General features: G+C 37.6%; 2 protein-coding genes across 4 annotated transcripts in view; one reads left to right on the top strand and one right to left on the bottom strand.

Annotated features, from left to right (window-relative positions):
* The window catches only part of DAAM2 (dishevelled associated activator of morphogenesis 2), a 710,965-nt gene that overhangs the window by 457,247 nt on the left and 228,563 nt on the right, over positions 1–25,155 (top strand). The gene's annotated exons all lie outside the window — the stretch shown is intronic.
* KIF6 (kinesin family member 6) overlaps positions 1–25,155 on the bottom strand; it is a 351,956-nt gene that overhangs the window by 270,905 nt on the left and 55,896 nt on the right. For all 3 annotated transcript variants that reach the window (XM_073224258.1, XM_073224256.1, XM_073224257.1), the window contains exons 4-5: positions 8,412–8,559; positions 3,612–3,721 (exon numbers count right to left, since the gene is read on the bottom strand). In XM_073224258.1, coding sequence (XP_073080359.1) covers positions 3,612–3,721; positions 8,412–8,559 — 258 coding nt within the window. The remainder of the gene's footprint in view (positions 1–3,611; positions 3,722–8,411; positions 8,560–25,155) is intronic.

Here is a 25,155-nt window from a genome sequence, read left to right as displayed (position 1 = left end):
GCCCAATTGGGATGTGAGCGGAAATATCGTGCCCTCTGCATCACTAGCATTCAATATAAAAATTTTACACGGGCAGCTAATCTGTCACGAGACCTGTCCCAGTATCTTTCAGGAAACTGGTCCCAAGACTCCAATGGGACACTAGAAGAGCTGCGGCGAGAAATTATCCACATCAACTCCACCCGTCTAGATATCTCCTTAGCGGAAGGACTCTCTTCCTGGTTCCTCAGAGCTCTCTCCCACGTCAAGGAGTGGGCGGGCATGGCTGGGATGGGCGTGTTCCTGCTTGGAGGTCTCATGCTCTTACTCTGGTTGTTATGCAGACTCCGCAACCAACATAAGCAGGACAAGGTGATCCTTGCTCAAGCCCTAATGGCGATAGACGTTGGCGCCTCTCCCCAAGTGTGGCTCAACATGCTTAAGAAGGAAGCTCGGCTTTAGCTTGAGGTAGCTCTTGCACCCTGAGCCCATGTGGCACTGCACCAGGCCCGAGTACCTCAATGCTTAATCACAGCTTTCTTTAAGAAGCTCATGGTGCAAGAGGGTTGAGAAAAAGGGTCCAAACCCTTTGTACCAAGCGGTCCCAACGCCAGCCAGAGGATGCGAGGCAAAGCACTGCAAGAGGTCTTGGACCCCTCTGAGAGGCATGCCTGACTGCATAGGGGTAGATGCCCAGAACCCCTCTCCAAAAAGGGGGCATCAGGAAGTATGATGGAGGTCAGGCCTCTGTCTCCGCCTCTGCTGGCAAGTTCCGCCTTGAGCTTCTGTTAGACAAAAAAGGGGGAGATGTTGGCAGCCGCGCTCAGAAAATAGCGCCCAATGCAGGGCAGCCGGAAGGCCCCGAACTTCCTAATGACAAATCATCCCACACCACTAAACTACATGCTAATTGCGCCTTGGCATAAGGACCAATGAGACCCACCAAATGGTTATGCTAATAAGGCATATGGAGCCGCACCAACCAGGTCAGAGCATGAGAACTATATAAGCAAGCCTCTCCTTCCCCTCTGGGTCCTGCCCAACTCATTTGTTTCACAAAGAGCTGAAGAATAAAGCTTTCTGCAGAAGAATCCTGCTGTTGTTGCATGCTGTTCTTGCCGGCGAGGACAGGGCACGCGACACTGAGGTCACTTTTGACTTGAATCAGTGAACTGATTATCCAATAAGAAAGTAAAACTACTAAAGAATGAGCAGTAGTTTAAGACAGAAAGCTAGCAACATCTATAGAGACAATCTGACCAACACTGAGAACCATTATTAAATGCCAGGCATACTGGGAACTGCAGACACATAAAGTGACTTAAGGCATTGTTCTTGCTCTCAAGAGATGCAAGGCTTTTTTTCTAGAAAGACCATTGAAAACATCTAAATCACTTCTTATTCTTTTGTGAAGGGGAGAAGAGTCACCAAGTAAGTCCTATCCTGTGAGGTCACCTATCTTTGAACTCTGGACATTGGAGGGTGGAAGACTGTTAAATATTATATACTCTAATGTTCATATTTCACAGACAAAGAGAACTCAGAAAAGTCAAAGAGTTTATCTAAAATTGTAGTATTGGGACTAGAAACCACATTTCTGGTGCTTGTTACTTTACATTAGAACACCTCTCTTAAGAGTTTAATGGACTTTTCTCATTCCTACTTCTTTTCCTAGTTAGGCTGCAGCTTATTATGTCAGTTGGATTCAGAGTCAAAGAGCTCATGCTAGTTTCTCTTTATACTCTCATTTTCAAAAAGTCCATATCATAGTTCCCCTTTAACACGTAAGTTTTTAAAATATTAAGGATTCATTTTGGCCTAGGTGGTAGAGAGATTACTAACTTAAGAAGGCATGCTTCCTACTTCTGAGGAATTTATTGTAAATGTAAACACCCAGTCCAGTATCCTCAGACACCAAGGTTGTATGTGTGAAGCTCATCACTATCACCCAATCAAGTTTTCTAATTGAAATCTCCTTCTTAGGTCAATGACTCATTAATTCTCCAGGCCCCATGGTAAAATCTTGAAGCTACTTTTGCTACTCTGGCATGAAAGTGAGAGTATCTGGTTTTTAATCCTTGCTACCATTAATAGACTAGTTTTGAAATCCTAGGCAAGTCATACATCTTTGGGCTTACTCTCCTCAATCAGTAAAATGAGGATAGAACACCAATCTACTGTGATTTACCTTCTTTTCAATCAAATCCAAGGCACTAAGCATAATCAATTACTTTTCTTTTTATTTATTAATTTATTTTCTGCATATCTCTTGGATTTATCTTGCCTCCTCTGCCATGTTCATCATAGTCAAGTTCTTAATTTCTGGATTATTGCTAAGCAGGCTTCAAGTTCTCTGGTGTAGATGTAACTTGTTAAAAGCAATTTTAAGCAAGATTTAGCCTAGAAGTATATGAGTTAGACTATACTTCTAATTAGAAAACGAATTAAGAAGCCTATTCGAATAAAGATCAATTTCACACCAAAAGCCTGTCCTTCAAATCTCTCAAAAGTTGGCATTAGTTGGCCTTTCTGCTTTTACTTCACATGACTCCTCAACACATGACCTTTCTGACCACACCTTCATATTTTTAATGTTGTTCCTATCCTTCCTATAAGGAAGCTTTTTCCTTTTTGTTACCTTAATTCCAATAGTTTATTTAAGACCAATTTCCTCCATGGACTCAGTAATCTTTCTTTTCTCTTAATTCTTACACAAATATTTAGAGTACCAACAATAATCCCCTGTCCTAACTTCTCTTAATATTATTAGCATAACAGAGATGATTTATGAAAACTTTCAATCAACATTAGTGGAAGAACACATATAAAGGTGATGTAAAGAGTATAATTTATTTTCTTTCTTATTCTTATTTCCTTTGCAAAGTAAAAAGTTGTTGATCTTTGGGGCAGAGAATTAATATATACTTTAAAATATTTTAGAACACTTAATAAGAATCTTAAAAGACATTTTTTTGGCTCTACCAACTTCTGATACATGAAGATGTGTGAACAAAAGTAAATGAATTGGTTACCAATTAAAATGTAATTTAGGCAGATATTCAAACAAGTAGTGAGTCATGCTACATAAATGTTGGCAGGGGACCTTTCTCCATTAGCAGGCAAGCTCTGAAGACTCTAAACATGTTTCAGTCATGAAGCAATTGGTGTCAATCTGACCAAATGACTGTCAAAGTTAGTCTTAAAAATAGCAGAGAAACATTTAGGGAATACTCCGAGTTTTATTTTCTCTCTTACTTGCACCCTAATTGAATACCTTCTTCACAGAAAGGCCACAGTTAGAGAAGTAAAAGGGTTTCACGTGGCAGGAGTAGAGTACCGCTGTCATATCCCCTCGGTTTTTTTAGCATGCACTGTCTGAGAACATTCACTGTATTCCCTTGTACCAACTCCAAAACAGATTTTCCCAAGAAATGGGTTTCAAACAATTTTAGTTCCCATCACTTCTGTCTACTTGTCACATCTGAAAAAATATCCATTATATTACAAAAAGATTCAGTTATCCAGTATTTGTTAATTACAATTGAGACCAGAAACACAAAGTTTCAAAGAAAACAATTGAAGGGAACATCTGAAAGTAATTTCACCCCATTCTTTGTTGCTCTGCTACTCACGGCAAATCTTCCAAACCGGAGGCTTCATGTCTTGGATCCAAAAGATCATAACCACATTCATTGTAGATTTCCAAGTAGGAAATGTGCGTTGTATATATTTTGCTGCTGTCCTGATTGGAAAAGGGAAAGACATTATTTTATAGCTATAAAGAACAATTCGGCTTAGAGGAAGATGAGCACATTTATCACTATAGTTTCTTCACAGTTCCTCTCCGTTACTCTCTCACTTTGTATGGCTTACATTTTCAGTTCGTGACACTTTCAAGTTGCCAGTTACCATATGCATGAAACTTTTTTTTTTAATGGCCAACACCCATGATTGCAAGCAACTTCAGTCTGTTGCTTTTTATTGGTTCCACGTTGTACATAAAAAGTCAATAGACACTTAAAATGAGCCAACTTGGTTGCAGAACTGTATAACACACCATTTTTTTACTTTCCAGATTAAAAAACCCCGCAAAAACCAAGATTACTGTACAAAAATAAACTTGCATTCTGTGAATAGTCTATTTGTAAAAGGACAGAATTGTCACTTTGGTTTAAAAACTTCAGTAGCAAAAGAGTTTCCATCTTTAATCATAATTCTTTTTTTAACTTTTCTAACACTCAAATTATCTCATGACATAAATAGATAACTGATAATAAGCTGATAATTGAAAGTGAATTCCAGGGGACAAAAGCAATTTAGATCAATCAGGCAACAGTAAGAGTGGACATTAACAGTTCACTGCTATACCTAACTTGGTGGGTTAATTTTCCTGGTCCAAGTGGCACATCAAGGATATGTTACTATTGGTTTGAGAGACATATGTTCTGTGGGTCATTGCTGAAATGCAATGACATAGGCATCCATGTATAAAAGTCAAAGTAAATGGTCCTAGTCTCAGGTCTGCCAACAGACAAAAAAGACCCACTACTGAGACAAAATAAAACAGGGAATTTTCTCAGGTCTCAAGAAAATTCCAAGCTCAATTTTTAAGACAAAATATCAAACAATAGCATCTTCTTATTGCTTTTCCCAAAATACAAATGCTTCCATTTCTGCAAATATTATATTCCTGCTTCTCATAAAAGGAGAACATACATTATGTCTTGCGGCAAGAAGTTTGGCAGATTGTCAGGCACAGAGAGGTTTTCTTAGGATGACCTTCTTGACTAATCCTCACACATATCCAAAAGAACCAATTGACAGGTGTCATTGGGAGAGAGGACCAAGTCACAGAGATAGGGGAGAAAACCTGCAATTAGCCTGCAAATCCAAAGCTGGAATTCTAGGCCTTCTAGATATGAGCCCCTACCATGTCAGGCCTCAGTTTCCACATCCATTAAAGTGAGAAAGTTGGATAATGAACCCCTATGTGTTCTTCAGATTAAAATTAGTATGACTCTCCAGTCTTAAAACGGCCTAAACTCTCCAAGTAAAGATACTATTATATCACAAGAACAAAATAATTACGTGACAAATTAAGGCAACTCTCAGCCAGCACATGACTATAGTAAAACATTCAAGCTACAGCTGACATTCCATGTTCTGGTGTTCTGGGAAGGTGACAGCAGGAACTGAATCTCTACTAAGCAAATTTCTCCCAACCAAATACTGGAAATCTTGCTGGTGAGGATGACTCTGTTGCTTATCCTGACAAACAGTCTATCAATTATATTAGTATCACAGTTTACTAAAGACATCATTTCAACACAATTCTTGGGTTATATCTTGGCTAAGTGCAGGTATCAAAGACTAGAAATACTACAGAGACTCTGTGTGGCTTTTAGTCTAATTCAGTGTTTCCTAAAAAATTCCATGAAATACTCATGGGAAAAAGTGTTCCATGACTAACATATATGCAGTCTCTCTCTGGAAGATTCTCACAGCATGTTAAAGGCCATGGAGATCATTCAGCCACTTCCAGAGATCCTGTTTAAAATATGTTTCTAAAATTTATCTGAATATACCTGATATCCCATAGATCATGGCTTGAGATTTTTAGCATACAATTCTGAGCTCATTGTAGCATCAGAAAAAAATGGATTTGAATACAGGATCTGCCATTTATAACTGAGTGATCCTACACCATTATCCTCAGTTGTTCAATTAAGCAATTGGGGATAATAACCTTTATCTTGCAGAATTACTGTGGCAGGAAAAAAAAGGTTCTGTATTTAAAATCCTACCAAAACTGTGGACCCATAACAGACACCAACAAATTGATGTTGCTGCTGCTGTTATTATTATTGCTGTTCTTGTGTTTTACTTCAATTTCTAAAAGCCTCCAAGTACATAATTCAGTATGTGAATATAAAAGGAAAGGAGAAGAAAGGCAGAGAGAACGGCCAACTTCTGTGTCCATCTCCAGTGAAGAAACTCTCTTCCTCCAGAAATTAGAAGAAGTCATAAAACTCAGGAAAATAGCAAGTCCACTGCCCTGAGATGATAGGGATAATGCCTTTGGCTCCTCCAGCTTCTGCATTTTCCGGGCTTTCATTGGAATACACACTTAAAATTCACTGAGCAATGTGGCAAGCTACCTTTCCTTATTACTCCTTTTTCAGTGTTTAGGATTGCCAGACTGTAATGTAACACACATGTTTCCTGCACACAGTCTTTTCTCTTGCTCCAAAACAAGTTTGAACCTCACAATACTCAAAAATAATGAGCAGTGATTTCTAAAATAAATGGAATCAATTTTCTTCTTTTAAGATCATTGCAAATGTGCTCCTATCACACTCACAGGCATTTTAGGACCCAGTGCACTAGCTCTTAGTTTATCTTGAAATAAATACTTTGCATAAGTCAAATGTTTCCTTTAAGGATTCTAGAGAGCTCCATGTGCCCCTATGAAGCAATCAACTCAGAGCATGAGTACCTGTCTGCATTTTTCAACTATACAATGTGGACAAAGTTTACGATGAACTTCAAGTGGCACTGTCTTGTTTTGCAGCAGTGCAGTTTGATTATAATGCATGTGCTGTGCTCCATTGTAGAAATCTGTCCATTTACAAAGGGTTGTTCTGGCTATGAATTGCTCCAGTGGGCTTTCTCCAAGTCTAGGAAGTCATTTAGGATCATTCAGAATGAAATGGACTTTAGAGTAATGTCAATAACAGACATAAAACAATGAACCCAACAGACGGTACGTACTGGAGACAGACTTTTGGAACTGTATTTTGGTAACCACAGACAAAATTTTAAAAGGAACAAATATATTTTCTATTAGGAAAGAATTTGTTTATTTTGTTTAACTTAAAAGGGAGAATTTGCTTCATTTGTTCTGAGTTTCAAAGGGTTCTTGGAAATTGGTCAGGAATCATTTGGCCACATGCATATAGATAGAAAGGTAGATAGATAGATAGGTACACGTAGATAGATATTAATGGCTGCAGTAATAATATCATGTACTGAGTATAATATCGTGTACTGACTAAGAACTGGTCAATATCTTTAAACACAGCCTGTTAAGCCCTCAGCAACTCCACAAGCCTGAACCATAAGTAACCACCCCAACAGTGCATGCTCTATGCAGTACACTTTCTCTGAACCAGGTTAGCCTGCACAGATTCCAGAGATCTTTCCAAGAAAACATGCTTCCACATTAGGCCACAGCAATAAAAACTATCAGAAATCATGACATTAGCTGTCATGACAGAATCTGACATTAGCTGTCAGAAATAAGCAAGTAAATGAAAAGGAGGGATTTGGATACAACATATGCACTATACTCAACCCTTCCTCTTCCAAATTTTCTGGCCTGCATAGTTGGCATGTTTGAGCTTGTGAGAGATGAGCTGAACTAATGTGTAATTGCTACTTTATGGATGGAAATTAGAATTATGCAGATCTCAGCGATTTCTTCTCATCTTTACAACTCAAAATGCAAACAGCATACAGTCAAGAAATTTTGGAATGACTGCTTCGCTGACCTACTTAGGCCATTTGTTATACAGAATGAAGAGAACCAAAGAATTGCTGGAACTGGTAAGGTTATTGGAGATCCTCTAGGATAATTCAATCCCTGCTTTCCCAGAGGGGAGAACTGAGACCCAAAGAAGTTAAGTAATTCAATGTAGAGACTTTGTTTAAATATAACTAACAAAACGAAGCCAGTCTAAAGTATAGAGGTAGTGTATGTAGTGACGAAAAGCACTGACCTGGGATGCACTTCCAGGTCAGTTACTCATAAGCACCTAGAGGAAGATTTGAACCTGAGACTCAATTTTCCCAAGTATAAAATGGGTACAAGGATGCCTACCTTGTTAATTGTATTATACGTTGTATTAAATACCAATAAAGCAACAGCCACTTGGAGACATGCAATAAATAAGGCATATAATATAGATAGGGTATCCTTTTTATTAACAACATAAATTATAATAGGATTTTTACTCTGGTAAACTCCTCTGGGCGTCTATTTAAAGTATGAAAAAGGTACAATCACATTATCCTACTCAATGCTTTACCAGCTAAAATAAAGGTTTGTCTTGGCAAAAGGACATTCTTCAATTTCTTAATGAGGAATATAAGATGTTAGTTGGTGAAATGTGTTATCTGTTCTTTTAACCTCCATGGGTATATGAGAAGGAATTCCCTTTGAGCCTTTGCTGAAATAGCATCCCTTTAATGAGAAGCCCCTTCTTAATTCCTACATCTTCAGCAAAATCCCAAATTTCCCTTAATGAAAGACCAGAGTTATTACATAATATTTCCTCATTTAAATATAACATCATGAAATATTACAATAAATTTTTCACCCACAGTAAATTTCTGCTGAATATATCAAATATAAAATAAACTTAGTTTCATACCTTTTGTAATTGCTCAAAAATATACGACAGTGTCCTTGGGATAATGCCTCTGTCACTGTAGCGCTCTGCCCCACCTGTGATGGTGAATGTCTTACCGCTGCCTGTTTGCCCATACGCAAAGATGGTACCATTATAACCTGCCAAGACACTACACAAGGAAATAGCACACTTTTAAAATCAAAATAGCTAATTGCACATGTATTAAATGACTTGCATTCTAAATTTATTCAACACTGTTGGAAAGGCATTTACAGAAATGCCTATAGAAATATTCATATATGTATCTAGTTGGATTTGCTGTATCCTGGAGTGTCAGCACATTCATCCTTTTCTCTAAGAAAGGATCTGTAACTCAGATGGAGTCCAGTCATCTTAAATATTTGTTTTTGTTTAATATGAATGAAAATTTTATTTAGAATAGTTTCAAATTTACAGAAAAGTTTCAAAGACAGTATAGAGTTCACATATACCCTACCCTTAGTCCCCTATTGGTGATATCTTACATTAGTATTATATTATATATCTTACATTAGTATTAGTATTATATTGTCACAATGAACCAATACTGATGTATCAAAACCTTTATTAAAATTTCCTTGGTTTTACACATATAATACGAAAATAGAGCAAATACAACTAATTCTAAAAGAATGACCAGAAAGAAGATTGAAGCAGCCAGCATATATCTGGGAAAAAGGAAGATCTCAGGGAATAGAGTAAAGTAACAAAGCTGTGATCTGGTGGGACCCAAGCCCTTCCCTCACCCCAGCCCACCAGTGGGAGGAAGAGAAACAGAGCGGGGAGGGAGAAGAAGCCCAGAACTTCTAATACTCAGCCCAGGAGATCTACTCTGGGAGCACAAACCCACATTGCATAGTGCTGTGGAGATTAGAGGGGTTGGAAAGCAAACACAGGCGGAATACTTGAAGAGACTGAGATTCTAGCTGCTAGTGGAGAACAGGTTCCCACACTGGCTGCTCTGGGACAAAAGAAAGGCAGGTGCTTTGAAAGACTTCTTACCAATCAGAGGGATGCTAAAGGGGTAAGGATTACACAGAGCTCGCTACTGAGGATAAGGAACGGGTGGACAAAATCACCTGGAACACTCAGCCCAGCATGTTGGGAACTTTCAGGAGCTTCAGGTGCTCCATCCCCACTGGCAGACAATGCAGCTCCAAGGACCCCCACTGCAATAAGCAATCTGCGGCTCCTGCCGCCTGGCCATTGCACCAGGCTAGTCAGAAGGAAGCCACGCCTACAGCACCTATAGGGGCTTAATGCAGAGGCTCCTCCCTGCACGCTCACTGGCTCTGATCATGGAGGCAGGCACCGCCACTGGGAAGCAGGAAAGAGCTCTCTCCTGCTGGCAGGCACCAACAAGGCTCACCTGTGATGCCCACCATCGTTCCAGACCAGAGGAAGGCAGCCCTGTCTATGGAAGCTACAGAGGCATATCCAAGAGGCTGCTCCCTGCACACACGTCTAACTGGCCCTGGCAGTGGAGGCAGGCACTGCAGCTGGGAAGCAGGAAAGAGCTCTCTTCTCCCAGTAGGCACCAGTACCACAAGCCTGCGACCCCTGCCATTACCCCTGGGCAGCTCTGAAGAGTATAGATTCTGGGCACTAAAGGGCACTGCCTACACAAAGCATGTATTCCACATTATCCAATAGGATTATGAAAAGGCAGAAGAACCTTGTTCAATCCAAAATCCCTCAAACAGCAGAAAGAGGGCTCAGTGAAACTGAAATCACCAATCTTCCTGAAAAAGATTTCAAAATAAAAATCATAAACAGACTAATGGAGCTATAGAAAAATATTCAAGAGCTAAGGGATGAATTAAAGAGAGATACACACATTGAAAAATACAGTATCTGAAAAGAAACATACAATGGAGGGATTTAAAAGTAGATTAGAAGAGGTAGAGAAGACAGTAAATGGAATAGAAATTAGAGAATAGGAATACAAAGAAGCTGAGGCATAGAGAGAAAAAAGGATCTCCAAGAATGAAAGAATATTGAGAAAACTGTGTAACCAATCCAAATGGAACAATATTCGTGTTATAGGGGTACCAGAAGAAGAAGAGAGAGAAAAAGGGATAGAAAGTGTCTTTGAAGAAATAATTGTTGAAAACTTCCCCAATCTGGGGAAGGAAATAGTCTCTGAGGTCATGGAAGCACACAGAACTCCTAACACAAGGGACCCAGTGAAGACAACACCAAGACAAATAATAATTGAAGTGGCAAAGATCAAGGACAAGGACAGAGTATTAAAAGCAACCAGAGAGAGAAAAAAGATCACCTACAAACCATCAGGCTATCATCAGACTTCACAGCAGAAACCTTACAGGCCAGAAAGGAGTGGCATGATATATTTAATGCAATGAAACAGAAGGGCCTAGAACCAAGAATACTCTACCCAGCAAAATTATCATTTAAATTTGAAGGAGGGATTGAACAATTTCCAGATAAGCAAAAGTTGAGGGAATTTACCTCCCACAAACCATCTCTACAGTATATTTTGAAGGGACTGCTCTAAATGGAAGTGCTCCTAAGGCTAAATAGCTGTGACCAGAGAAAATAAAACCACAGTAAAGGAAGCAGGCCAATTAATTACTAACCAAATGCAAAATTAAATCAGCTACCCACAAAGTCAGTCAAGGGATACACAAAGAGTACAGAATATGGCACCTAACATATAAGCAGTAGAGGAGAAAGAAAAAGAAGGGAGGATAAAAAAAGAAACTTTAGATTGTGTTTATAATTGCATAATGAACAACTTAAGTTAGACTGTTAGATAGTAAAGAAGCTGCCCTTGAACCCCTGGTAACCACAAATCCAAAGCCTGCAATGGCAATAAGCACATATCTATTGATAATCACCCTAAATGTAAAAGGACTGAATGTACCAATGAAAAGACACAGAGTTACAGAATGGATAAAAAAGCAAGACCCATCTATATGCTGCTTATAAGAAACTCACTTCAAACCCAAAGACATACAGACGAAAAGTGAAGGGATGGAAAAAGATATTTCATGCAAACAATAGGGAGAAAAAAGTAGGAGTTGCAATGCTTGTATCAGACAAAATAGACTTCAAAACAAAGAAAGTAACAAGAGACAAAGAAGGACATTACATAATGATAAAGAGGGTATAACCATTATACATATCTATGCACCCAACATAGGAGCACAGAAATATGCACAACAAATACTAACAGAATTAAAGGGGGAAATAGAATGCAATGCATTCATTTTAGGAGACTTCAACACACCACTCACTCCAATGAACAGATCAACCAGACAGAAAATAAGTAAGACGACAGAAGCACTGAACAACAAATTAGAACAGATGGACCTAACAGACATCTACAGAACACTCCACCCAAAAGCAAAAGGATACACCCACTTCTCAAGTGCACATGGAACATTTTCAAGAATAGATCATATACTAGGCCAAAAAAAGAGCCTCAGTAAATTCAAAAAGATTGAAATTGTACTAATCAACTTCTCAGATCACAAAGGTATGAAACTAGAAATAAATCATACAAAGAAAACAAAAAGGCCACAAACACATGGAGGCTTAAAAACATGCTCCTAAATAATCTATGGATCAATGACCAAATTAAAACAGAGATCAAGCAATATCTGGAGACAAATGAAAACAACAGCTCAAGGCCACAAGTTCTGTGGGACACAGTGAAGGCAGTTTTAAGGGGAAAGTATATTGCAATTCAGGCCTATCTCAAGAAAGAAGAACAATCTCAAATGAACAATCTAAATGCACAATTAACGAAACTAGAAAAAGAACAAATTAGGCCCAAAGTCAGTAGGAGGGACATAATAAAGATCAGAGAAGAAATAAAATTGAGAAGAATAAAACAATAGAAAGGATTAATGAAACCAAGAGCTGGTTCTCTGAGGAAATAAAATAGATAAACCTCTAGCCAGACTTATCAAGAAAAAAATAGTCTACACACATAAACAGAATCAGAAATGAGAAAGGAAAAATCACTACAAACACCACAGAAATACAAAGAATTATTAGAGAATGCTATGAAAAATTATATGCTAACAAATTGGATAACCTAGAAGAAATGGACAACTTTCTAGAAAAATACAACCTTCCAAGGCTGACCCAGGAAGAAACAGAAAATCTGAACAGACCAAATACCAGCAATGAAATTGAATCAGTGCTCAAAATACTACCCAAGAACAAAACCGCCAAACCAGATGGCTTCACTGCTGAATTTTATCAGACATTTAGAGAAGGCCTAATACACATCCTCCTTAAAAGTTTTCCAAAAAGTAGAAGAGGCAAGAATACTTCCAAACTCATTCCATGAGGCCAACATCACAGTAATACCAAAACCAGGCAAAGACACCACAAAAGAAGAAAATTACAGACCAATATCCCCTATGAACATAGGTGTAAAAATACTCAACAAAATATTAGCAAAGAATTTGAAAATACATCAAAAAGATCTTACATCATGATCTAGTGGGATTTATCCCAGGGATGCAAGAATGGTACAATATTTGAACTCTATTAACATCATCCTCTACATCAACAAAAAGAAGGAAAAAATCGGATAATCATCTCCATAGATGCTGAAAAAGCATTTGACAAAATTTAAGATCCTTTCATGATTAAAAACTCTCAACAAAATGTGTATAGAGGGCAACACAACATAATAAAGGCCATATATGACAAACCCACAACCAACATCATACTTAACATCAAAAAGCTGAAAGCTTTTCTTTTAAGATTTTCTTTTAAAACAAGAATGCCCACTGTCCCCCCTTTTATTTAGCATAGTTCTGGAGGTCCTAGCCATGGCAGCCAGATAGCACAAAGAAATAAAAGGCATACCAATCAGGAAGGAAGAAGTTGAATTGTTACTGTTTGCAGATGATGTTACACTGTACATAAAAAAAACCTAAAGAATCCATTCCAAAACTACTAGAACTAGTAACTGAATTCAACAATGTTGCAGGACACAAAATTAATACCCAGAAATCTGTTGCATTCCTATATACTAACAATGAACTAGGAGAAAGAGAAATCAGGAAAACAATTCCATTCACAATTGCATCAAAAAGAATAAAATACCTAGGAATAAACCTAACCAAGGAAGTGAAAGACCTATACCCTGAAAACTACAAGACACTCTTGAGAGAAATTAAAGAAACCAGCAATAAATGGAAATACATCCCATGCTCATGGATAGGAAGAATTAATATTGCCAAAATGGTCATCCTGCCTAAAGCACTATACAGATTCAATGCAATCCCTATCAAAATACTGACAGTATTCTTCAATGAATTAGAACAAATAGTTCTAAAATTCATATGGAACCACAAAAGACCCTGAATAGCCAAAGCAATCCTGAGAAGGAAGAATAAAGCAGGGGGCATATAAGGGGCATTTAAGGAAGCAGGGCCAAGCAAAGGTCAGATGGGTGGAGAAGGAATCTTGGCTGTGTCCTGTACATAGTTCAAGCAACAATCCTGATTTGTATTGCACTCTAATTCTCTGAGCTCCCAGTTATGTGACCCAAGAAGTCCTCTCTTGTCTTTAAATTGGGATTTGGTTAACATAAAAGAGTCCTAACTAATGCAAAATCTCTAGAAAACATCTTTTGTACCTTGGTTTAGACCAGAGATCATAAGCTGGCAGTGAATCTTGCCTATAGGAATCTTGCCTACTTATCTAAATGTGAATGCCTTTATGAAGGACATATGTTTTCCAGTTTGCCACAGTCAGTTGCTTTCCAAATGTATGATACCTGCCTAGACTAGAAGGCAGTCTGCAATAGTGCACAGTAAGGAGTGCCAACCACAGTGTAGTCCACGTGAATGCTGCCACACCCCCAGAGCCGCAGTGCTCAGTCCTTCATGTAGACTACTAGGCCACGCCCCCTTGAGGTATGTAATGTGGATGTCCTGGTTAAAGGCATTTGAGTTTAGTTTCCCTGGTTTAGACATCAACCCTTCTGAAGCATGTTCTGGCAAGATTATTCTAAGGTGGACAGAAATGAACTGATTTCTGAGAATTAAAAACCAATTAAAAGGAGTGAATTTCAGCTACCTGGGCTCTTAGAACTGTGGGAAAGGCAAGATGGAATAATTGGGCAAATTATGTATTTAAAATAAGGGTCTTCATTTTGGTAACTCTGTTCCAGATTAGTCGTGCTGGCACTGAGCAAAGATTTTTAATCAAACATAAATATAGTCTAATTTCTGTTAGCTTAAAAACTTCTGCTCTTAGTACTATTTAGTTTATTTGCATTTTCTCAGTGAATGTATTTGTTTTGTTCCAATAAACAATTTTTAAAATTATTAGTATATATTTTCCTGAGATTCTTAATATTTCTAAGGCTAATCGAATTATCTTTTTTAAGGTACCACTTCACCAGCACCTTTCCCCTCAAAAGTGAAGGCAGACTCACCCCAGTTCTCTGATTCCATCCTACTCCTGAGTCTAACAGCTGTTTAAGCATAGTTCTGGAATCTGTTTTTCAGAAATAACTTAGAAGCAATTCTTCTGTTGGACAAAAAGTAGTTGGAAGATCTGTAATCACACTGATGATAAAACCTATGATCTTATTACTTTGTTGCCATTATTTTTCCAACTATGTTTGTGTCTTCAAATTTCTGTATCATTTGGTTCAGTGAACTACATCATTATCACAATAATAATTTTTTTTGGCAACTTTGATTTAGACATCGTATAAGGAGATGCTTATATAGAAGAAAGCCTTCTCATCTGGGCAAACATAATGAAGTCTCACTTTATGCAGGTACTTCTAGACAGCTCTCTTCTATTTGGGGGCTAGTTAAACAAAGAGTTACACCAGTGAAAAACTAAACTTAAATGGTTTGTATTTTTTCTAGCTTGTAAATGTGATATGTGCAGCATAATACTTCAGTTTACAGTCTCCAAGATGGTAGCAGCTTTATGTTTGCTGTATTTGTACAGATATTAAAAAATAAGAAATGACACAACATTTTAGCTTTGTAATTTAAATTTCTAGGGAAAATACATTTTGCAAAAGGAAGGACAGGATTTCTACACTGGAGATTGATCACTGAACTCTGATTTGTCAAGCTCTGATTTATTTACATATAAGGACTGTCTCTAGCTGGAATGAACTAGGCAGTAGCTAACATTGTTGATTTTAGGAAGTTTAGAAATATTTCTTCACTTGTATGATATATTGATGTAGTTGTAAATCATGATAGAGAAATGAAGAGTGTTACCAGCTAACCTCAGTTGAATCAAATCATTAGTTATATTTTGGAAAGAAATATCCAAGGCAAGTATATCTAAATTAGAAACAAAATGTTTTTGTTAGAAAAATTAAACTGTCAATGTGGATTAAGTGGTAATTGATACACTTGGGATCATTAATTTAAGTTTTTATAAGTAGCAGTGGACATATTGGTTATTAGACTAGGGTAAGAAGCCCATAGGCCAAATCCAGCCAGTAAAGCATTTTGTTCGGCTAGCACTGTCTTTTTTAAAAGAAATTCAATCTGAATGCTTTTAGCCCCCAGCCCAGGGCTCGCCGATTCAGGCACAGATACTGCCACTCTCTATTGCCCTCATTGGCTTATTAGATTAGTTGCCTGCCCTCTATGGAATTTTGAGTTTTACAACACTTCATATGAAGTAACTCAGATGTAATGCTAAGAGAGTAATACTATGATTTAAAATCAAACTAAACATGAAAATGATATGGACATAGAAAAATCTTACAGATTTTTAAATGTCATAGGCAACCCCTTCATACTATTAACCATCCAAGAAACAGACTAAGTATCTCTCCCATGAATTTTAAAATGTGATAGGAGAACAAGAATGTTGGGTGCTTCTCAGTCACTTTGGCACAATCAGGACTCTCAGTCTTGGATGTGTCACAAAAACAGGATCAGCAATAGCCTGTCTTGAATGATTTGCAAATTCTTCTCCTTGGACACGGGGGCTAAGAAATAGGACCTTTTGAGGTTCTTTCCAGCACTATGATTCTTAGGGATTTGTTCACAGTCTTGTCCCAACTACTTCAAATCAAATTTTGCAAGAGGCAAACACATCACGGGATACATAATCCAAACAGTCTCCCTTGAAAGGATCTTCAAGATCTTAAGCACACTAAACAGCTTCATATCCATAAGATCATGGACCAAATTCAGGCCAAAGTGCTCTCCAAAAGAGACTGTTTATTATTTCCCAAGTTCCTGAAGAAACCATTTTGTCTTAGTATTAATAATAAGCAGCTTAAATCTGGAAACATAACAGAAATGTATGAAACTTCAATAGAAGAAAATAACCCCTTCTGAACACAATCCAGTTCTGAAATATGTTTCAGTTTGAAGTACAGTATACTGTATTAAAAAGTGAAGGCTACATTTTAATTTTATTTACATTATGAAAAATGCATTTACTTTAGCATTTCTGACAGATATTTTTTCCCTGACCCTTGAGAATAAACAGTTAGATTCATTAAATACATAATCATTTTCAGATGACCATCTAAGGAGGTAACTAAAATGAAACAAGTTTTATACAGTAATGTGGAAAAATCCATTGTCTATAGAAATTTATTTGGCAGAATTTTGCATAAAATCTGAACTGGTTACTTTGCATTTCTTTTGTGGGGATACAAAAGAAAATAGAAAACACTTTTCCCTAAAATTGTAACACTGAGTTCTCTGTCAGTAAATTGATCAACCACATTTTTTAAGCATCTATTATACAATATTAGAAGTCTGGTATTGTGTGTGCTATGTGAATTTATAGGACAAAGAAAACTGACAATGCAAAGTGAAACAAAATAATTAGCAAGATAAGTGATTTTAAATATATGAGCATATGCATATATTATGCCTATATAATCTTCTAATTTATACATTAATCCTTAACAAAAAATCCCAAATGGCTTATTTATAAATGTGTCTATAGGTATGGAGAATGTATAGAAAGTCCCATGCAAGGATTTCTCATTAGAAAGGCAAAGTGAGAAAACTGTATTTTCCTGGGGATTCCATTCTTTTCTCCCACAAGGCTGAATGGAACTTTTGGGCTCTCCAGCTGTTGAAGTAGGTAGAAACAGAAACCCGGGAATCCAGAAGTGGTGAAGATAGGCACAGAAAAGAAAGGACAAAAGGGCGCACACTATGGGGAAGAGTTATCTGAAAAGTTCTGGAAGACAGTGGAGAGTGGGAAATGGAGAACTGCAGGGTGGCAGGGGAGGGCATCCTAGTTGCCATGGGTGTAGAGGATGCTGTGAGAAGCAGCAGTGGATACTGAAGATGCCTGCAACACATTAAAAATTAACTCTTCTACTCTTTGCATTTCCTTAAGAGGCTGAATACAACCTGACCTTTGTGTATCTTCAAAAGAGGCACTGTACGCAGACCAGACCATATGGAGTTCTGGCTTATATTTGAGTTACAAGCCTTTTTCTCTATACTTCCAGTCTCAAGATTACTTGCTCAGTAAGACCTTTGAACTGAAGTTTTGTGTGAAATAAAAGACAATGTTTACATTCTTGGGAAAATTCAAACACACTTTGATTTCAATAATCAAGGACAATAATCAAGGGGGACACTGCCCTTTGGAACAGAAAAGTAGATAAAATGAAAACACATCTCACGAAGTTGTGAATCACTCTCCACTGTGGTCTGAGTGGTATCATGCATACACAATGATCTAATGGGATTTAAGAGCTAAGAGTGTGAAGCTGAAAGATGTGACCTGACTGGGATCATTCACAAAGGAATGAGGTAAAGAAACAGAAAACAAGGCAGAATGTGTGGGCCGATCGTTATTCAGCTGACTGTTCAGCTAAGAGATGTCAAGCTCATCCTGCAGGCCACGGAGAGCTGCTGAAGATTGTATTCTGGTGCGTGGTGACCAGTGGTCACTAGAGGGACATGAAAGCAGAGGTGGGGAGGTCAGTCTTGGCTGGGAAGACATCATATGGGGGGCCTTCCAGGAGCCCCCTGTGAGAAGAAACATGAGGAGGGCAGGGAGAAAGTGTTCACAAACATCTGTGAGAAACATATTCTATTAGTTTATGGACAGTAGAGTAGAAATACCATCTTATCAAGTGCTATTAACAACACTGTCTTAATCAACTAAAAAAACTCTAGTCTTAAAGCAGTCAATCAAAATCTATATATCTAAATTTTTCTGCACCTTTTCATGACATTTTTCCTGTCAGATACATTCCTCCTCCTTTATTCTTTAGGGAATTTCTCCTGAGACTTCTCTCTAATATCCCTGCTTTAAGATTAAAAAACTGAGCTTTAGTGAAGTTAACTGCAACAAGGTCACACTAAGTCTTAAGACTAAAAACAATGTCTCTCTGATTCCAAATATACTATTCTTTCTACTACATAATCAAGTTATAAAATGAATTTAACTATCTTTTAAAAAAAACTTAATAATCCAGTGTGTTTGTCATAATCATATCCAGTGAAATATTCACCTCAATGTTGCTCTCTTAAGAATTTCATGGGAAAAATAACATAAGTCTTAGAGATTAAGTTTATTGGCTTCAATTAAAAAATAAATGTGAAGGTTAATCAGAATAAAAAGATTAGTGTAACAGATTAAATTACATACAATTAACTTACCCATTCCAATATTTTTCATTTGTTCTCATCTTAAAACCACAACTCTGTTGCTCACACTGCACACAGTGAGGATCTTACAGGTATAAATGTAGTGCAGATTTACAATCCTTTCACTTGGGAGTACCTTGGTTTCATTAATGTTATGTAAAACCTGCAAAGTACTGCCTATAACATTTACGCTAACTAGGATGGTTTAAGGTAGGACAGAAAAAGGGATACAAAAAATCTGTATCACCCATTGAGAGGCAGGCAAAAGATGAGCCTTTAACAGCAACATGAGTAATAAGATTAACAGCATGGAAAATGGAACCAAATGTAGTCCAGCGGCTGCATCTGGGGAGGTCTCTCCCTGAACACTAGGTGAAACTTCAGCTGGATTGGGGAAGGTTCTTGGCTCTGACTGAGAAAGAATTCTCGACTAGGTTGGAGGAGTGTAGGTAAGGAAGGAATTCATTGAAGCAAGAGTAGCAGCGAATGGCAGCAGCCATGTAGACAGCAGAGAGGAAGGAAGAACAAAGGGAGGAAAGGGAAGTTCACTGAACTCCTGCTTCGCATAGGGCAAATCCCTTGCCAACTCCTGAGGCCAGGGTCACGTGGCATCTAGCACCCTCCTGAGTCCGCACAGCATGGGAACGAAGCTCCAGGATTTGGGGGAGCTGCAGAGCACTGGATGGTGTAAGATCATGTTCAGAGAACTTCCCAAAGGCAAAGAAAGGAGACTTTTGGTCAGCCTATGAAAGAGCATGATTGTATAACTGGAGTCTTGTCCGGGTCACTTGGGTGACTGGAACTTGCAAGCACAAATCAAGAGATCTTAGTAACCTTTCCCTACTTGTCCAAAGTAGAACACAGAGACTAGTGCTTAAGTCTAGAAAATAGAATGAAATAGCAAAGTAACAAAGATACCACTGGAAGGTTGCAGAGATAAAATGCAATAAGTTGAGCAATAAGAAGGCTTTAAGGCAAAGTACACACTCAAAGAAAGGGCAGTGCATGCAACCTCAGAAAGCACATGCACTTAAAAGCTTAGCATTCTGTCTTTTAAGGCTTTCAAGAATAGGGTAAAGGGCTGGCTGGGGTGGTAGGCTTGACATGTGGTCTCGTGATGTCTATCTCTAATGAGAGACATTATGTCACCATCCATAGTCTGTCCTCTAGATATTCTGTAAGATAAACTTAACACAAGGAATTTCATGATCCTGTTCTTCTCCAAGATAGTGGTTATCAAGCAGAGGGGACACATCATTTAGGACTACTTGTCCTGCCTCAAGATAGATAGATATTGACTGATTACCATAAAATACGTTAGGAATCTTAATTCCTAACTCCCTGGTTTTTTAAATGGAATCTTAGCCTTAAGATAGAGTCCCTCCTGTTCTTACTATACTATTTATATCTCAGCATTTTCCATCATAGGCATGGAAAATTAAACATGATGCTTGTCCCATGTCCCTGGTCTACCTCAAAAATGGTAATCTGTTCAGGGTTTTTCTCCTGAAGGCAGTTATCAAAGGGAGAAAGTACCAGGACTTAGTGGACAGCCTCTAGGAAAGTCAGAAATTTTAGAGCAGAAGGAGAAAGGACTTAGGTAGTTCTCTCGATTTCCTTTGATGCCTGATATCTAAAAATTCTTTTCAATTCCCTGTCTGGAATCCAAGAATGGCAATATAATGAGTGGCTAAAAACATTTACATAAAAGGTAAAGTCAGACTGCTGGAAAGCTCTTAACATCTAAAGGACAGGAAAGGGGCAGATCACTTCTCCCAACTTCACAGTTAGCAGACTGTTAAAGAGGAACAACAGAGGGCTTTGTGAGGATGCAAGAAAAGAAATTGCAGAGAATGCTGGTGAGGCATCGTTTCATAGGCTTCTCTGGGGAGAAAGCTGGGAACCTGGTCTTCTGAATGCCAGGAAACAGAAAAACCCTGAGTATGAAATGGGATACACTAGTATTAAAGCAAGCCATTTGAAAGCAATTCCCCAGGTTCTTTTATACAATAGGAATTGGTTCACTGACATGGACCATTATTAAGACCTTGCTGTTTTCAGGGAGCATTGCCAGCTTGAGGGAGCACATGCAATGGCAGTAACAAGCTACTCTTTGCAGTGACAGGGAGAAAGAACCCAATAGCAATGAGATACTTATAACATTAAATGTGCTTGAGGTGAACAGATGGAGAAGCCAGTCAATCACATTAACTGATATCCACAGAGAGGATAACAGGACACGAGGGTAGTGGGAAGAAGCCATTATTTTAAAGAGAAAATAGAGGTCATTATGCAGGAAATTCCCAGGCCCTTCTCTCCACTCTGCACCTCCACCCTCACACACATAAATTTATCTCCATTAGCCCCATCACTTCCTCCACCTCTGTGGTCCTAGAGGATCGGTCCCTCTCCTAGCCAAAGCTAATCTTTTCCAACCAAGTTCTGGATTGCTTTCTCTCCCTAGGAACTTTTCTCCATCAGTTAACTCCTCTCCTTTATCTCTGCTTTCTTCCTTTCTATTGATTGCTTCCTCCTTAGAATACATATATTATAATACATATCTACTTACTTTTTTTGCATTGTTTTATATCTTTTTGCCTTTTTAAGTAACTGGTTTAATACTCTATCTTTTGGGGCAACTCTTTTGTTCATTGAACAATATATCTTATTGTCAGTAGCTCCGCCTCATTATTTTACACTCTAAGTCTGTATAGCATTTCACAGTATAAACGTGTAACTTATTTAACCAGTCCTCTGTGAATGAACAGTTGAATTCTTTCCAGTTTCTTGCAAACAGTGCTAGAAGGGACAATAGCCTTTACCATTTCTCTACAATGGATGCTTGGAAGTGAAATTTCTGGATCCAGAGCTGGTACACTTAGCAGTTTTGGTAGATACTAACAATGATGTCCTCCAAAGTGGCCATACCAAGGTACAGTCATATATATCCGTAATGGAAGAGTTCCTGTTTTCCCAGACTCACACTCTTGATCTTACCAAAATTTTATTTTGCCAATTTAGTGAGGGGATGAGGTCTCTCATATCTCTATTTTTCACTTACCTGATCATAATGTGATTAAGCATATTTTCACATTTATATTTCATATTCACAGTAAGCATACTTTCATGTTTATTGATTATATTCCCTTTTCAAGGAACTGCTTCATGTCCTTTTATTAATTTTATAATGGATTGTTTGCCTCCTTCTTATGAATTAAGAGGAGTTATTTCCATGTTATGGATATTAAACCTGTCACATGCCACATTTTTTACTTAAATAGTAACTTACCTTTTAATAATGTTTATGGTGGCTTTTACTGTCCAGATTTTTAAAAATTTTGATCAAGTCAAATTTGTTTTTTGTATTTTATATCATGAAGAGGGCTTTCTGTTTTCCAACATCATAAATGTGTTTTTTCCATTTCTACTTATTGTTTTATTTTTTCAATGTTATTTAATTTATCTTATGTTTACTTTTTGTTAATGGCACAAGTTAGAACCTATCTTTGTTCTTGCTGAGTTGAGAGCTAATTCCCCCAGCACCAGTTATTAAATAACCCAACATTCCTTGACATATTTAAATGCTACCTTTATCATAAATGAAATTGTCATATATACATGAGACTATTTTTGAAATATCCAACCTAGCCTGTTAATTTATTTGTCCACTCCTGTGCCAACAGTAAACTATTTTAATTATCACTGATTTATGATATGGTTTGTCATCTGGTAAGGCATCTCCTTGTCTTTGTTTTTCTACAAAATTGTCTTCGCTATTCTTCCACATTTTCTTTTCCTTATGAATTTTAAAATCAGTTTTGTCAAGTCCCAATTGCTTCTAATTTATTTGACCACAGAACTCATTTTTCAAAGATCAATGTTTAAAAGAACACACTTTGGTGATATATTGGCTTAGGTTGTATTTGGCCAAAAATTTATTACGTTTGGTCAGTATAGTGTTGACCCATTCGTGTTTTTAAAAGCATTTGACACCCATCTAAAAACCAAAAGTAAATACTGAATGTGCAACAGGATGTGTGTATGTGTGTGGTGGGGTGTCTTTGCATTCCCAAATGGCAACAACTGACTGAAGCCAAGCAGTAACTGTTCCTTTTATTTACACAGGCCTTAAGTCCAAGTTCTCCAGTTTCTGAACTTGGCCCATTTCGCTTATTTGTGCTATCTACCTAACCCTAGACAGCCTTTGCCTCTGAAAACCCTACATTACAGTAATACCATCCTAAATGGTCTCATGGACTCCAATTCATCCTTTCTCTACATTGCCACCGGAATGATTTTTCTATAACATACATAACTGATTCAATTTTGATTGCTTTTAGGATAAGATCCAGTTTTCTCTGTAGGTGATGAGGCTTTTCATAATGTGGGATACTTTTCATGTGTTCCCATCATTGCCACATTATCCTTTCTCCAGACATTTGACCTGTCTACAGTTCCCAATAGGTTTCCAACATATTCATCCAAATTTGAATTTAAGTTGTTTTGTGTGGAAGGCTAACTCACCCCACCACCCTAAGCCTCACCTTCCAAAGCTTTGCCCCAACTAAGTTTCTTCTTTCCTCCCATGTATTTGCTTGTGTAACACCTGTATCTTCAAGTCTCAGACTCAGTGCCATTACCACCTGCTCTTTACAGTTCTTTCTGGGGGCTACTACACTGTCAGTTTCCCCTTCACACCACCATCTCAAGAAAGGACTGAAGCTGTTCTTCTCTATCCCTTTTCCACTCATTACACTTTCCACTGAATCAGTAAGTGACTGATTTTCTTATCTTCTTGACCCCTAAGACTATGTTCTCATTGCAGACAGACATTCTATCTTAATTCACTACATCCTAAGCCTAGGGCAGGCTAACCAGAAGTCTCTAGGCATTCAATAAAACCTGTGGAATGAAGAAGAAGTTTGGACAGAGAGATTAAGGAAGGCAGGGTTAAATGCATCAATCATTGTCTCTACTCTTTGAGACTTAGAGCTATATAGAATTCTGCTTATTATTTAAAATAGTAGCATAGTTACATGACCAAACAACTAAATCTCCAAGAAAGTGGAATTAACTTTGTCCTATATTTTAACAAGTAGTGTGGATACAATCACATAATTGTCTCTCGGAAACTTATAGTTGTGCAGTACCACAATTTTCTCTAAATTTAAAGTTTTTAAAGTTACTTTGTCTTGTAGCCAATATATTTAAAATTTTTCATTTCTAAAATTATAAAGGAATTTGATGGCAGTAAGTTATGAAGTTATATGAATCTTTCCTTTGCACACTGTAAAGTTAAGACAACCTTCACTCAAACAAAACTGAAGGATGCTCTTTGGCACATATGAATGTTCTTCTTACATATTAAAGGCCAGTCAGCTATGCCAAATTTGTCAAAAATCAAAAAAGTGACCTCAACAAATGCCTAAACCCTATATATACAGTCACGTTCATAGAACATTTTTAGTTGTATTAGTTGTATTAGTCCCATTCTGGCATTTTTAGCATCTGTTAGCAGACTTGTGTGTGTACACATGAAATGCAAAGTTCCATTAATACATTAAGGCTTCAAGTTTAAACATGCAGGAAACTGAGAAGTATGGCCCTCATAACAACTTTAACTTACCCACTTTATATATTCTACATGTGTTAAGTTTAGATACTAAAAGGTTAAGCACTAAGCTGGAACACAAAAAGGATACATATATAAACAGTTCAAATTCTCATATTGCTTACCATGTCTACTTTTATTTTCAAGAACATATTTCACTATTCACAAGAATATTTTCACTAATATAATCTGCTTTCCATATACATAATGGATACATGCAGAGGGGAGCTGGAACAGAGCCTACTTCATTTAAATAGTCATGTAGATTAATGCTGAATATTCACGCTGCATCAAAAACATCTCTACATTACATTAAAAATTGCTATACATTTTCAGCATATTCTTAGTCCAGAAATTTAAACAAAAATATAGAAAACACTGAGCATAATATCCTCTAGCTCCATCCATGTTGTTGCAAATGGTAGGATTTTTTTCTTCTTATGGCTGAATAATATTCCATTGTGTATATGTACCACATCTTCTTTATCCATTCATAGTTACCCAT

The sequence above is a fragment of the Manis javanica genome, chromosome 16 (assembly GCF_040802235.1).
Source record: "Manis javanica isolate MJ-LG chromosome 16, MJ_LKY, whole genome shotgun sequence".
Lineage (NCBI taxonomy): Eukaryota > Metazoa > Chordata > Mammalia > Pholidota > Manidae > Manis > Manis javanica.
This window is presented reverse-complemented; position numbering and strand designations above follow the sequence as displayed.